A 14,919-nucleotide genomic window follows, 5' to 3' on the forward strand; every position below is an offset into this window, starting at 1 on the left:
TCCGTAGTATCTGCTTACATAGTACCATAATCATCATTTAAATGCTCTTTTCAGCTTATTTCAAGTTCTAGAGTAGATGAGTTACAAGGAATATGACAGAAGTTCCACATACAACCTTCTGCTTTAATAGATTGTCAAGTATCATTTTCAAGTCCTAATGATGTCTACATATACATATTGGTTTACAGTTTTTGTTTGTGCATTATGTTACTATTCAGTGTGCTCAAAATATTGACATATGTCACGTGACCACACTTTAACATTACATATGTTCCACTTCTTGTGGAATAATTAAGGACTTGCTCGGTATTATTTCAATAAAAATTAAGATCTATTTAGTCTTCCTTGAAGTACGAATTGTGGCTACTCGGAATTAATCTAAGCTGGCAAGTGTCCTCATACAAATTAGCTTAACAGAAAACGCATGCTGCCAGACTTCAGTTTGGTCTAAATGATGCTTACAACCAAGGAGCTGATTTCATGCTAAGACTGCTGATACCAAATAAGGTATCAAACGCTCCATTTTCATACTTTATTTAATTTGGTTTAGATATAAGGTAATATATATTGAACTGTGCAATTCCATATTTGTGAAACACAATAGTATTATTGTTCACTTGTTTTCCTTGCCTATGACCATTATGTACATTGGTACTTCTGGGATCTACAATGATGATGAACTTTTCCCTTTTATTCAAGTATGAAATGACGCTTTGTCCTTCATCATTTGCTTACTTTTATTATAGCTATTCCGGTTATACAACTTGGAGGATTACAACTAAACATTCGAGACACATGCATCACACACAAGACTCGGTGGTAAATAAAAATAGCACCCCTAATAGTACAAAATGTCCACCACATTAGTCATTTTGAGAATACGTTTAACACTACGCCTAAACAGATTTTCATATTAGCATGGACTGTTCACTGATATCCTTATTGTGATATTTCAAGAGTCCAGAATGAAAATGGTTCCAACCGGACGAAAAATGCCTGCTTTTTAAAAAAGTTGTTATTAATACATCTCCTGAAAGGATCTTCATATTTATTTGGGGGTTTTCTGTTACAGTTCTTACTATATCATGATGTGAACAGTTGTTGCATTATAGCAGCGATTGTCAGCATGTCACCTCAGAATGAAGATCAGAAAGCAATCTTGCCGACCCTGTCTCTCTTATAGGACAATATATATCATCATACGATAACATATTTGTCAGATGCCTCAATGTAATAAATATATTTGTTGGAACATTGGCATTCCCGTTAGATACATACAAGTTCTTTTTCAAGTTTTTGAAGTTTTCTTAAGAGATCCGTCTGTAGAGAAATGACCATGAGCACAATTAAAATATTTTGTTATTACAAGCCACATAACATTGTTCCCTGAATGGTGTAAAGAAATAATTTCTTGCATACATGCAAATTTATGTGCAGAATGTTTTCCTACCAGTTACACACTTTGTTCTTAAGCATTGAATGTTAGGATGCCCAGCACAGCTTTTCAGCTTATTTATCAAATTTCTGTATGCAAAGTCTCAATATCTCCTTTAAGTACGTTACCCAAGCATAATACCGTAGGAGGAATACTACTGTCTGGCAAATTCAGCCTTCCCTGATACTACTTTTAACTAAAGAAAGCGAACATTTGTCTGCCGGCCTCCATGGCGGTTGTGTAGAGTGATATCCCCTTAGGTATAAGATTTGGGAGAAAAGTCTAAGAATACACCAGTTAAAACTTCTGCTCCTTTCATCACAAGAAACCTCAAAAAAGCCAGAAGCTACATGGAAGATATATCATTACAAGTTGAAGGATTTCTCCACTTCTGAGGAAAGTATACTCAATATATAATTTCAACTTTTTTTCTTCCTATCCTGACATAGTTTTAACTTTACTATTGCTAACACTTTGTCGTTGCCACATATTTAGGTTCTTGCAACAGCTTAAATGATTTCACATCAAGTTTGGGGTATAATTATTTAATGTACATGCAAGTCTCTAGCTTATAAAAACACTCCTTATATATGCACAAAGCTATTACTAATGGGAACATACTGGTGAATTTTTGTTCCAGTGCATTTGTAGGGTCCCAGCTTCAGTGTTTTTATTTGTAGAGGTGATCTGTGGTCTTTTTTCTTCCTACATATAATTGCCTTATTTTGGCTACTGTCGCACATTGTAATTATCTATCACGGTCCCTCAGGTCCCTTTATGTGATTGTTTGTAATATAGACATTTTTGTACATTATTATATTGCTTCAGCTTGGTTGGACAGGTACAGGTAAGATTTGTTTGGATGGTTTACTCAGTCGCTTCTGGCTCATGAATGTTTCTATACACAACACTTGAATCATAGTGATCAGCATCAACATTCCATCATATTTAAAGAGCACTTTAAACAGTTGGTATATGAGACTTAACAAGATAGTTCGGGCTAAAATATGTATATGTGTGCGGGTCTTCATGCCCTTAAGAATCTCTGTAAATATGTATAATTCCGCCATTTATGGTACATACCTGTGAACTTCCTTTAGCTTCCTTTACCACAGCATCCTTAGACCTTTCCTACAGGTAGAATTGTAATTGAGATTGTCTGATATTATTTTTTCATGGTAACCATCATTTGGTATAGCTCTGCGCCCACACGTTATTCAAACATAACACGTACAGGCCCAAAGGCTTATACTTCTCCTTAGCTGTGGTTTTCTCATATTTTACCTGTATGCTTCATCGCTCTATTAGACTATTATCAATATCTGGGTCACATTTTTAAGATTTAGATCTGTGCAGACATTGAATCCTAAAAGACTGGTGCAAGACTCCAGTTTTATATATTTTGCTCTATTTGTCTTACAGAGTAGAAGTACGGGCGAAGAGCAAACACACACTGCTCACGACGAAGACATCACCAGTCTGCAGGCTGATCTCTCCTCATTGTAAAAATTTCTGGCAGACCAGGGAGATAAATCAACTTACTTTTCAGCTACGAAGCACCTGATATTGCCAAATTCTGAAACAGCTCAAGAAATGATGTCTCCTCCACAGGATTAAGTATTTTTGGGTGCTCTCTCTACCTTTCCTCCTCGGGGTACGACAAGATGCATATTGTGGAATAGAGAAGGGTAAAGCTAACAAACAACTAAGGTCCCTCTCACTCAGCAGACATACGGACAGGTTACATGGAGCAAACATCCCACAACCTGTCCCAACTGATGATGCTAATGATATCCTCCTCGCAAGGATGGAACATTACAGTTGTGACCGGCCTAGGCCATATATTATGGATCACATATGGCCAAACATCAATATTACAGGTTCAGTCACAAACGCCCCACTTCAAGTACATCAAACACGATTTTTGCAGATGGTGCAGGGACCAGTTTAACCCTCATACCACCTAGAGACACTCATTCAGCATGCTGCCACAAATAGTTCCTCATGCTTCAACATGTGCCGCTTCACAAGTTCTCTACATTCTGCCACAAGAAGAGACTCTTTACTCAGTAACTGTCTTGAAATCACTTTTTGTGATCCAGGGCGTTCTACAAGTTTAGTGAGCGGCAGTCCTCATCACTCTACGCCAGCTAAGTCTCCATCGTATGGATCAGATGGATAGTCTTTGATGACAATCGGCAGTTAATATGCAATAGAGTTGACCTGCCTGCAATGTTAGACGTTTGTCTTTATGGCTGTCTTCCATCATGCTGAACATAGTGTATCATCTCCAACTTCGAATACCTCAGGACATGCACTGGAGTCGGTCTCAAGAAAGGTCCGAGTACTGAACAGAGCCACTCAACACATTCTGACCAATACCGTAACCGCAGCTACAATTTACAACTCAGTGCTCTCCACCTGCACTTCTTTGAAGGACCACCATGCAGCTAAGCAAGGGGCACAGTGTTTAATGTCTAACCTTCTGTTTAATGTTCAGATTGCAGAAGTTCACAAACAATATAGATTGCAGAAGTTCACAAACAATCCATCAATGAGACATATTTCTCTCCCTACTGCAATGTACAGGAAATCAATAAAAGGAACCAGGGGCTACTTAATGGACACGAACCTCTGAAAACTGTTCAGTCGAAGCTTCACCCTTTGCAAGCTGAAGTTCTAGCATACCAAAGTGAATAAAGCACAGAGAAGATCCTATCGCTCATTACTTTTCTTGTTCCTAGAGGCAAACGACACGCTGGGTCTGGGCATCAATCTAAGTGTGCTCAATCCACTCATCCACACCCCCTTGGTTTTCAACAGAAGCACCACAGTGCATTTTAAATAACATCCATGAGGGAGACTTGACCATCAGTTTAGACTTAAACGGCACATAACTTCATGTCTTTATTCACAATATTCTTCCAGGACTTTCTTCTGATTCACCAAAAACATCATGTACCAATTCAGTATCGGTCCTTGGGTCTTCACACGTCTGATGAATCAAGTAATGGCACATGTTGGGACCATTTCTATGGCGGCAATATCCAGTTACCTGGACAACATCCTGCAGAAACATCAGTGAGTTAATATAACAAGACATGATAACCCTCATTATCAATCTGGATTTCTCATCACAAAGGACAAATCCAACCTAGTAGTATCTAAACAATCTGTTCACCTAGGTACGGAGTTCAAAAACAGGTAAGATTGTTCATCTCCCTCAGTATCAGAGACTGAAATCTGAACCATGGTAGCACATTTACTTTCAAGGAATTCTATCCGCACGGGAATTCCTTCATCTGCTAGGCTTGGTCAACCTGGCAGCAGCCATTATGGGCCTAGGTCGCCTTCCTATGCACCCATTGTAAATGATTCTTCTGCCCACTGGACTATTCTCCCATCATCTAAACACAGTTGAGTCAACATCTGCAGTATTGTAGTAACCTAAGTGGGCTCACGGCCGACATTCATCTACCAGTACAAAAGCCCAAGAGTATAGTCTGCTCCAATGTAAGTATGGAAGATGGTGGAGCCCCACTACTACCATCCTATTGGGATGCCAGCGGCACATGTTTTCCCCAGTTATATCTTAATACCAATACTTTCTTGAGATGACAGCCATTGTGAAAGCCTTTTGCTGGTGGCAGGAATATTTGCATGGCAAGATAGTTCGCATAGTGTCCAACAACTCTGTAGTGGTGACTTATCTCAAACGACAGGGAATAACCAAGTCCCAAGACATTTGTGTCCTGGCATGGAACTTTCTAAAGTAGTGCTGTCAGCAACAAATCCAAGTTAGCCATATCCCAAGGCTCCTAACGTACTAGCCAAGCTTTGTCCCAGAAAAATCATCTAATGCAGACAGAATTGTGTCCAAGTCCTTCGGTTTTCATTCACATATGTAGATCAGTAACCTCATGAATCTTGCAATTGGAACTCCTCAGATACTTCAAATATTCTCTTATCAATTCAATAACAACAGCAATTGTTTCCTTCCTACTCTGAGATACAGAACCTGCATGTCTTGATCATTTGCAACAATGCCTCAGAAATAAGTCCATACAATCAGTCATGGAGAAGATTGCTTTGGCATGAAAATCCTCCACTCTGCAAGCACACAAATGCAAATGGAATGTTTTCACCCACTAGAGCACAAATTAACACATCATACTTATCCAGGCATCTATACCACAAATATCTAACTTCCTGTAGAGAGAAAGTTTGCTCTGAGTACGATAAAAGGTTTCCTCTCCATGATCGCTGACACCTTTTATCATCATGGAAGAGGGGATATTGGACAAAACAAGGATTTATCTGACCAACACTCCAACTTTGAGTGTATACGATCTTTATCATCAGCCTTATGCCCAGTATGGATCCTATCTTGAATATTAACTGGTTGAACAAGACATAGTTGATTTGTTGAAGGCTATTCTGTGTACTTCTGCACTTTTAGTGACTATCCTTTTAAATAGTAACACTTGCTGCTGTAACCATTTAGTAATGTCCTTCTTTTCAAGCTTAGAGGAGACAAAATACTCAGTTACTTTGAGGAGTTAAGAGTGTATAGCTACTTACTTGTAGTTACACTTCTGAGAGTCCTTCATTCATGTTTATGTGTGATGTGATGTGATTTGGATTTTTAATGTAGCTTTAACAATTTTTCAGTCATATCACTATGATGTCTGCAATGTGGCAGTATATAGTGATGTAGAGCACTAGGACATCATGCTGCAGATAGTCACATTACCCTGACAACAGGCCGACCAGTCCTAACACTAGTCTCTTAATGCTGAGCGCCAAGCAAGGCAGCTGTTAGTACCATTTTTATAGGTCTTTGGTATGAGTCGGCCGTGGGATAGACCCCATGATGTCCCACATCTGATGCCACTGGAACATTGCATTCATATATATATATATATATATATATATATATATATATATATATATATATATATCTCTGTGTGTATATATATATGTGTATGTGTGTATGTATGTATATATATATGTGTGTGTGCATATATATATATACAAATATACATACATACACACACATATTTATTTATTTATATATATATATATATATATAATACCTGAAAGAAGTATTCTGAGAAACAATAGCAACATCATTGCAAACCATTTGTGTCTTCAAAGCTTAAACATTACTTTGTAAAGCAGGTGCATGTGCTTATTTATGATTCTTCCATGTAAAAGCAGCAAAACTATTATATTGGTGAAATAGATGCATGTATATATGTATGGGTCTCAATTTACTTAGCCGAGATGGTTGAGACAAAACGTGGAATTAATGCTGTTTTGTCTTCTAATATTCAGTTTTAGATCATGAATGTTGGAATGCTATGTTTTGTTTTACAGTAATCCAGTTGAAAGCCAGAGAGGAAGAGTAACAACACAGCCTGGTGACCCATTCACACCACAATTGGTATGTACCTGTAATTCACCAATGAACCTGTAGATCTCTAAAAGTTTTGACCAATTCAAAGAATAAATCTTTCATGAAAATAATGCTCTGATAAAATATCTCCGGTAATTTGGCTAATCAATCCATTGTTATTCATAAGCATGGATGTTAAAAATTAATTTTTATTGTAGTACATAAGCTAATTTTACAAAGCAAATACTAAGCAAAGATTAATCCATTGCTTATCCATTACATTTATTCATTGATTGTAACTATTACAGGTGGTCATAATACTGTGAACTCATAATGTTCCTGGATTTCCTGGTAACCTCAGAAGACAAATTAAAGACTGGATGAGCAGTGGTCATCCTGAAGCAATGTAGCACTGCTTCAAATATTCACAAGTTTAAAGATAAAAATATCATTGCTGGAAAACATCAAAAATTGAAACCCACAAAAACTGGAATTCACACTATGTTCCATTGAAGGAATTATTACAATTTCTTGACTGAGGCATAAAATGAAATCCGTATTGTGCATCATGATTTTATTTTGCCTTCAAAAGTGAAGAGCTCTTGGCATAACAAATGGGACCTAACAATTCCGATCGGGGAATCATTTTGAATATCATTGATATGCAGTTGTTATAAGCTTCAGCCTCACACAATTACCAGAATTGCAAACTGAGGTTCATCGCATATGCTATGATAAGGTATAAATTTCATATGAAAATAAAATAGATGTTTTCCATTCAACTGTTTGTCTGTCAGTGTGTATCCATTTAATTTCCCGCTCTTCACCATCTACCTTTACCAAATCCTGTAGAATGCTTGTCATTGTGGCAGAAAGAAACCTATATATATATGACATAAAAGGTCTTGAGTCAGCGTTTCCCTGACCTACAACATTTTTAATTTGATCCTAGTTCTGACACAAAGGTTTGCTTTTTTACTCAATCTGACCCCATCGCTGACACCAACCAGAGCATTGACTCTCAGTCTTACACTACTACTAAATAAACTGGGTCAAGGATGTTAATCTGATTTGGAATTTAAACTTAAGGTACGTATATAAAAAATGATAGCCATGCATACTAATGAATTCAGTTTGCTTTTGATTATCTGAGCTTGTAACCGTTCTGTAGGACATATTTTTGATCCAATTTCGATCAAATTTTGAGTATGGATTTATAACATAATGCAATAAGATAAGTTTGTTAATAAAGTAAGATTCAGTCATATTAATCAGCGGATCAGACATCAGATTGTCTGAGTTTGTAACAAAATGGACAAAATATTTCTTACCCAGTCGTAATCAAACTTGAAATATAAACTTATATAAAAATGACTTCAGAATAGTTGGACATGAGTAAAATCAACACATATTAATCACAAATTGTTCCCTTTGCTTGTTGCGACTGTTTATGATCAGATTCTATCAGCGGTTTTATTATATCATCAACATGCTGGATCAATATGCTTAAAAGCTATACTGATATTTATGGAGTAAGCTTGAATCTCATTGACATAGCTTGTTGCCATTCTGGAAACTGAAACTAAACTGGATTTGCAAACAATTGGCAATGAAGCGTATAACACCATAGTCTTAGAGGAGTTTTTGACAGGCAAAAATTGTACATATTAATGAGGTTCCTGCATCTGATTAGATGAGTATGCTACATTATTGAATGGCTATATTTCAAATCGAATTTCAACAAAACGTGGTACGTAAGTTTATATATTACAAGACCTAGAATAAGTTTGATTGTGAGCTAGAGCAATGCATATTTAATATGCCTATATCTTCCCAAAAGAAACTTTTTCAGACTGAAGTAGAAAAAAGTAAAATCAACCTGCATTCAATACTGGTGTTAGTTTGCATAGGCTGTGTTCTTACAAATACTTCATTAGTTGATTTATTGAGTTGCTTACCATTAAGCAAGGTAAGCCAGGTGAGAAATATTAGGTCCGCCTTGGCCTCATGAGCCTTTTCTATGCTTCAGTGAACAAATTTAATTTTAATTGCCTACCCTTTTTAAAAAAATGAACGGAAATGTGTCAGTTTTGGGAACCACGGCAAGGTCAAGAACCCAGGTTTTGTTGAATTGATTTTGTCTTTGCATATCACTTCCACACAATACTGTAAGTACATGTTATATTGTTTAACATATATTTATATGTGTATGTGTATGTATATATATATGTTGTCCCTCGATTATCTGATAACTAAAGATGTTTGATGGTAACGTGGCCTTGGAATGGTGTTCCTCCTCCAATTGGACATTTCAGTTACCATCGTTCAGATACTTGAAGATTATTGTGCTTGTATGACTTTCCTTCATTTTTTTCATGCAAAACTTAAACAAGCTGGGATGGTTATGGTACTTGGTTTAAGACCTCAGGCATTAAGATACATGTATCTAAGAAAGATAAAGCAAAACAAATCAGACTGGCCAATCCTAAAATGACATGTTTATGCATTAATAATGTCTACAATATTTAATATGTTTGCAGTTTTAATGCAAACGTAATTTGGAGAACTGACAATCGAACAGTCTAATACGGTAAGATATTATATCCTAGTTTGAATCTTTAATAAACTGATAATTGAAGAGAAATGACATTCGAGGAATCCAATGTGTTGAGATATTGTACGTGGTAATTCAGACTATCTAGGATCAGGACAGTTAAGATTTTGACATGAAAAGGAATTTGTCTAAGGGGTTGCTCTTTTCTTTGCTTTATCAAACACATTGTCTTTCTTGTGTTTGATGTGTGTGGGTTCAGGGACAATGCCTGACAGGACGTTTTCCCTTACATGCCTCTATAAAAAGTTATTGTCTTTATCTAGGAAGGATACAGAGGGATAATCTATTTCATAGTGCCCCACTGATATGATGAATGTTATGTGAGCTTTGGGAAATTCAAATGAAATATACATAGAAAAATGTGAGTAGGGTTTAACAGCTTTATATTCTTTTTATTCAGATTTCTATATAAAAAAATGATGCTTTCAAATTGTACGTTTTTATTCATTTGTGGAATATTGCAAATTTAATCAAGTGATTGCTTTAAACTTATGCTTTGTCATAATAAATTAACACTAAAATACAAATTTGAAAAGCAGCAACTTGATTAAATAAATACTTTCCACTGAAATAGTTATTATTATCACTTTGGTGTGTTCATAAGAGACCATCATACCCTCTGAAATGTTTCAAAGCACTTTGGCAATATGGAGGATTAACCCTGCACCCATGATGCTTTGACCCATTTGTTTTCTACTTAGTACTTATGTAATGTCTCGATAATGCGTTCTTTGTGAGATACAGTAATTATGCATTCATTATGGGGATTTTCATTTGGATATACTATTTTTAGTCAAGATGTTTGATACGTGGAGTCCTATGTCACATCAAAAGCACTATGACGACTTAGGATATTCGATTTTCTCTTGTTTAGTTAATTAGTTTGGTAGAATTGTTGTGTGGTTGGAGGTTTAGGTAAAACATCTATTCTTGTATTTATTTATTTTCAGGGACCTGTAACTGCAGATGATGTCTCCCTCTCTTGGCAGTCTACTTCGTGGGAAGGCCACAGAATGTTAGATGCCAAAGCTGAAGGTACATTTTACTTGGTGCTTAATTTGTAACGTGTTCTCTCATCCAAATCAATATACTATTTTAGGGAAGAAACATCATTGTCTACACATGCCTTTGTTATATTCCAGATATTATATTTGGATTTGAAAATATATGTAGCATAAACGTTTGTTATAGACAATACATACAGGGCTTGGGTAAAAATGGTTTTGGGTCAAGGGAAAGTATTACTTCACAGTTGTCGATAAGACTATCAAAAAGGGTTTTGTTTTATTGCATATGGATTCTTGCAATACCACATTTTGCTAAGATAATTAATTTGTTTAATCTTCTAATACTACTTTTGTCCTTTTCATAAATAACATGAACAAAAATTGACATAATAGGGAGAAATTTACATTTTTGTTTAATATAAATTTAGATCAAATTAAAATAAATAAATTTAAAGAATAGTATGAGCCAGAGACAGTATACATATTTTGATGTAGTAGTTTTTTTCGGTGGATATGTGTATCAGAAGACAGTATAGGATTAGAAAACTTTGAGAGGTTTAATTAAGCCTAATTCATACAAGAAGACTGTCACAGTGTTTTGATGATCAAGGTGAAATTTCAAACAATTAAGCACACATAGCTGAATGCGCATGTCTCCATTTTGCATTAAATATGAAAATTACATGCATTCAAACCTGGAAATAAGAGCCAAAGGAAACGCCTGTAACTGGTTGACTAATATTTACTTATTCCTGTCAGTTTGTTAGCATTAGTCATGGCACTTTATTAGGATTAATCATAGCATAATAATAATAATAATAATAATCATCATCATAATCAACAGTATCATCATCATCATCATTATTATGAAGACATATAATTATGTCAAATGTCTATTCCATTCTCATTGTTCTTTTAATTAATATCTCTGATAATCTCTCATTCAACTCTTCTGCTGTATGAAAGAAATATATACGTTTTAAACTTTTATTTCAGTTATTGATATATCTCAAGCTAACCCTAGGCCAGTGTGAAATTTGAAAAGACAGGAAGGTGTAAAATTTATATGTCTGACAATAAAAAAAACTCATTTGATGACATAACAATGTCAGTTATAAAATTATGGGAGAAACCAATTCTTTTTCATCATATGGTACCGTTTAGCAAGCAAGGTTCTTACAAAATAACTTGTGTCAATGTGTTAAGACTGCTTACATCTGTCTAAGGAAATTCATCAATTTTTGTACATAATAAGCTGAACACTTTATGTGTGCTCATCTTTTTTTCATAAAACTTGCCTTAATTTCAGTTGACCTGGATTCAAATGCACCAGTTTCTCTAGTGCCCAACAAATCGTATTGGTCTGATTTGGCTCACAAGGAACTCATAGAAGGTAAACAAGTACTTCATAACTTAGCCAACTGCTTGTTCATTTATAAATAGTTAACGGGTTACTCTGTCTTGTCAACTGTAATGGTCAGGAAATTTACTTTTCACTCACTTCTGATTCTTCCTGGCCAGAGTCTGTGCTACATCTGTATCCAGTAGAACAGATTCTGCTTGCATTAACAGAATGAATTCTAGATTAACTAAGTCTATTTCCATGAGAACGTTGTGATACAGAAGTGACTTGACCTGGAGATCGCATTTTTTTTGTGGAGAATGGCTAGCAAGTTTGTGTATAATGTAGCTATATACAGTTGTCCAGCACCTACCACAAATATGAAAAGAACGTGGCATGTAGAATGCAAAGTGAATTGCTAGAATGCCTGCCATTTTAGCAACCTAAATAAATGTGCAGTATTGTTTTTGTTGGTTTTTCTAATAATTGTTGTTGTTGTTGTTAGGTGGAAGTTCTTTTTGCATGATTCTCGTGTATCATCTTTTTCCCGGAAGCTTGGAACCTCTCTGATATTTGTGTTATTCTGATGCTATTTTAACCGTAAGTACCAGTGCAATGCTGACAGAATGAATGAATTATCAATTCATATGATAAATTGCATGATTAAAAAGAAGTAGTACCGCGATTGCTAAATTTATCATTATGTATAGAAAAGTACATGGGCAAACCAAAAGAAAGCTCATTGTTCTCTGGTCTAGGGTTTGTGACAAAATTATCAATTTTCCAGATACTAATTTCTTGGATAATTTTAAAATGATGTATGCATTTATTAGCGAATCCCAAACATTTCTACCAACAGCATATACAGTGTACCATTCCAAATCTCCTTTATACCTATTTCAAGTTGCAAAAGCCTTCTTCCTTCCCTTAATGGTTATATTTAGCATGCATGAAAAGTACGGGAAGCTTTTTTCCATCTCAGCTGCTTACTCTTTGTTCGGAATGTAATAAAAAATTCATGTTTATTGTAAAACGTATTACATAAATTCCAAAAAAGTATAAAAGTCATTCCCAACTGGAATTAAAGAAGTTTAAAATTTTATTTTATCCAGAATAGACTTTGTCCAAGAAGTTTATAACATTTTAGATACTTCTGTAATAGTGGGAAAGATTTAACACCTTACCTTTGTATTCAACAGGTCTCAAAAGCCATGTCGCAGGCATTCATACTGTGCTTTGTGTTGATACATCAGCTAGCACTAGACAAGGATCCGCATGGAGACAAACCCAGCAGTTCTTCAATGAGTTCATTACAGGTAACAAAATTAACAAAAATATCTATCAGTTATTTCTATTCTATTACTTATCCTTCACATTTACCGCTGTCTGGTGCTAGCCAGTTACTATAATTTCAGTATGAGATTTTCACTTGTTATGGATTAGCATAAAGCTGGTATTCTTTATTAGAAAGTGCCTGGTATAATTTTGATAACAGTCTGCGTCATTTATAAACATGCCAGCTGAAAATCTACCGAAAGTCAATAAATGCTGCAGCCATCTTCAAGGCAGATTATATCAGCCTGAAATCAGGCTAGTACTGAATACTGTTAGTGTGTAATCAGCATAAAATTATATCAGTATATAGATATTAAAAGTTACCAGAATAAACAGATACGTGCAGTCCAATTTGGAGTGAATACAGAGGAGAAACAGATTTAAACCAAAATATACCTAGTCAAAAGAAGACATATTTGTCTGCTGACAAGAGGAATTGACATGAAAATCAGACTGGTACCATAATGTACCAGAAAAAGGAGCATAAACCAGACGTTTTAATTTGGAGATGTAATACTGTATAACTGGTAAAATACCACTCAATAAATCCATTTTGATTAGCATGTACCTGATGCTGGTACTTTAACAATGACATTTTACCAAATTATTACACCGCTCCCTCGATAACTCGCGCCGGGATAACTTGCGATCCCGCTAATAACGCAGTGTCCGTCTTGGCTCCCGATTTTTTCCAGAGAAAATGTATTTAAAATATCTTTAAAATATGCTGAACATGAAAAAATTACGATAAGAATCGATAAATTAAACCTTGATACATTGCTCGTTTTATCATCGAAAATGGTGATTAATGCCCATAAAAATATAATCCATATTTTGAAATTTGCAAGTTCTAAAGAAGAATTAATTCCAGAGATCTTGAATATGCTTAATTACCTGTATTTGGATGCCAATTTTTGATCTGGGACACAGAAAATCACTGAGGCGGGAGTCCTCCTTACGCATGTAATAGGTGCGCGGGAAAATTCAAAGACTTGCCGGTCCTGTTTCAGCCACCTGCTTTGTGGGAGAATGTGTTGATCAGTTAACTGTGCTGATATTTACAATGACAGAATTCAGTGACTGAAAGACGCTTTGATGTACTGTTGCCATTTTATAAGAGTACATTAAAATATAATAAAAAGAACATGATGGAACAGCAAGGCGGCTAATTCAAAGGCTTTGACTGGTGGCCGAGTGAGAAAATGTACTGATATTTAGTGATTAAATTGAGAGGCAGAAAGAACCAGTTTTAAAATCCTAGCGAGACCTCTGTTTAAAGATATCATATATTATGTAAGTTTTCATGATAAATAGTTGTCAGTATACTGTAAATGAACAGTCTGGTGAAATAGCAATCAATGAAAACTTCTGGTAAATGTTAACAGGTGGCAACAGAGAATGAAATAAACACCAATTAAACGTCTTCCTGTGTGATAGTCACGTTCTAATCCTTTAATTCCGTTTCAGTGTAAACATTATAATCACAACATATTCTGTTCATTGAAAACATGAAAAGAGTCAATCGACCATCACATCGAAACCAGTGAGTACTTCTGTCAGAACCTAATTACATGTACATGCCGGCTTTGTTTTGATCAACAACTTGGGAAAGTGTTTGTTGCATTAAAAAAAAACAACGATTACAAGAGACCTGGGGTGCAGGATTAAGGGTCTTGGAGCTGCCTTTGACGTAAAGCAAACCAGTAACAGAGACAACGACGATGATAGTGACTTCGAATATTTCAGTGAAACTGATGTCATTAATGCCGAGGATGTTTGGGAGAAATT

The 14,919-nt window shown here is 35.5% G+C and overlaps 1 protein-coding gene across 7 annotated transcripts in view; it reads left to right on the top strand.

Annotated features, from left to right (window-relative positions):
• Nucleotides 1-14,919, top strand: part of LOC149791320 (uncharacterized) — a 163,660-nt gene that overhangs the window by 62,097 nt on the left and 86,644 nt on the right. For all 7 annotated transcript variants that reach the window (XM_089969849.1, XM_089969848.1, XM_089969852.1 and 4 more), the window contains 4 exons: nucleotides 6,815-6,881; nucleotides 10,398-10,482; nucleotides 11,764-11,847; nucleotides 12,996-13,112. In XM_089969849.1, coding sequence (XP_089825975.1) covers nucleotides 6,815-6,881; nucleotides 10,398-10,482; nucleotides 11,764-11,847; nucleotides 12,996-13,112 — 353 coding nt within the window. The remainder of the gene's footprint in view (nucleotides 1-6,814; nucleotides 6,882-10,397; nucleotides 10,483-11,763; nucleotides 11,848-12,995; nucleotides 13,113-14,919) is intronic.

The sequence above is a fragment of the Sinohyriopsis cumingii genome, chromosome 9 (assembly GCF_028554795.1).
Source record: "Sinohyriopsis cumingii isolate HCF-2022 chromosome 9, ASM2855479v2, whole genome shotgun sequence".
In the NCBI taxonomy this organism is placed as follows: Eukaryota; Metazoa; Mollusca; class Bivalvia; order Unionida; family Unionidae; genus Sinohyriopsis; species Sinohyriopsis cumingii.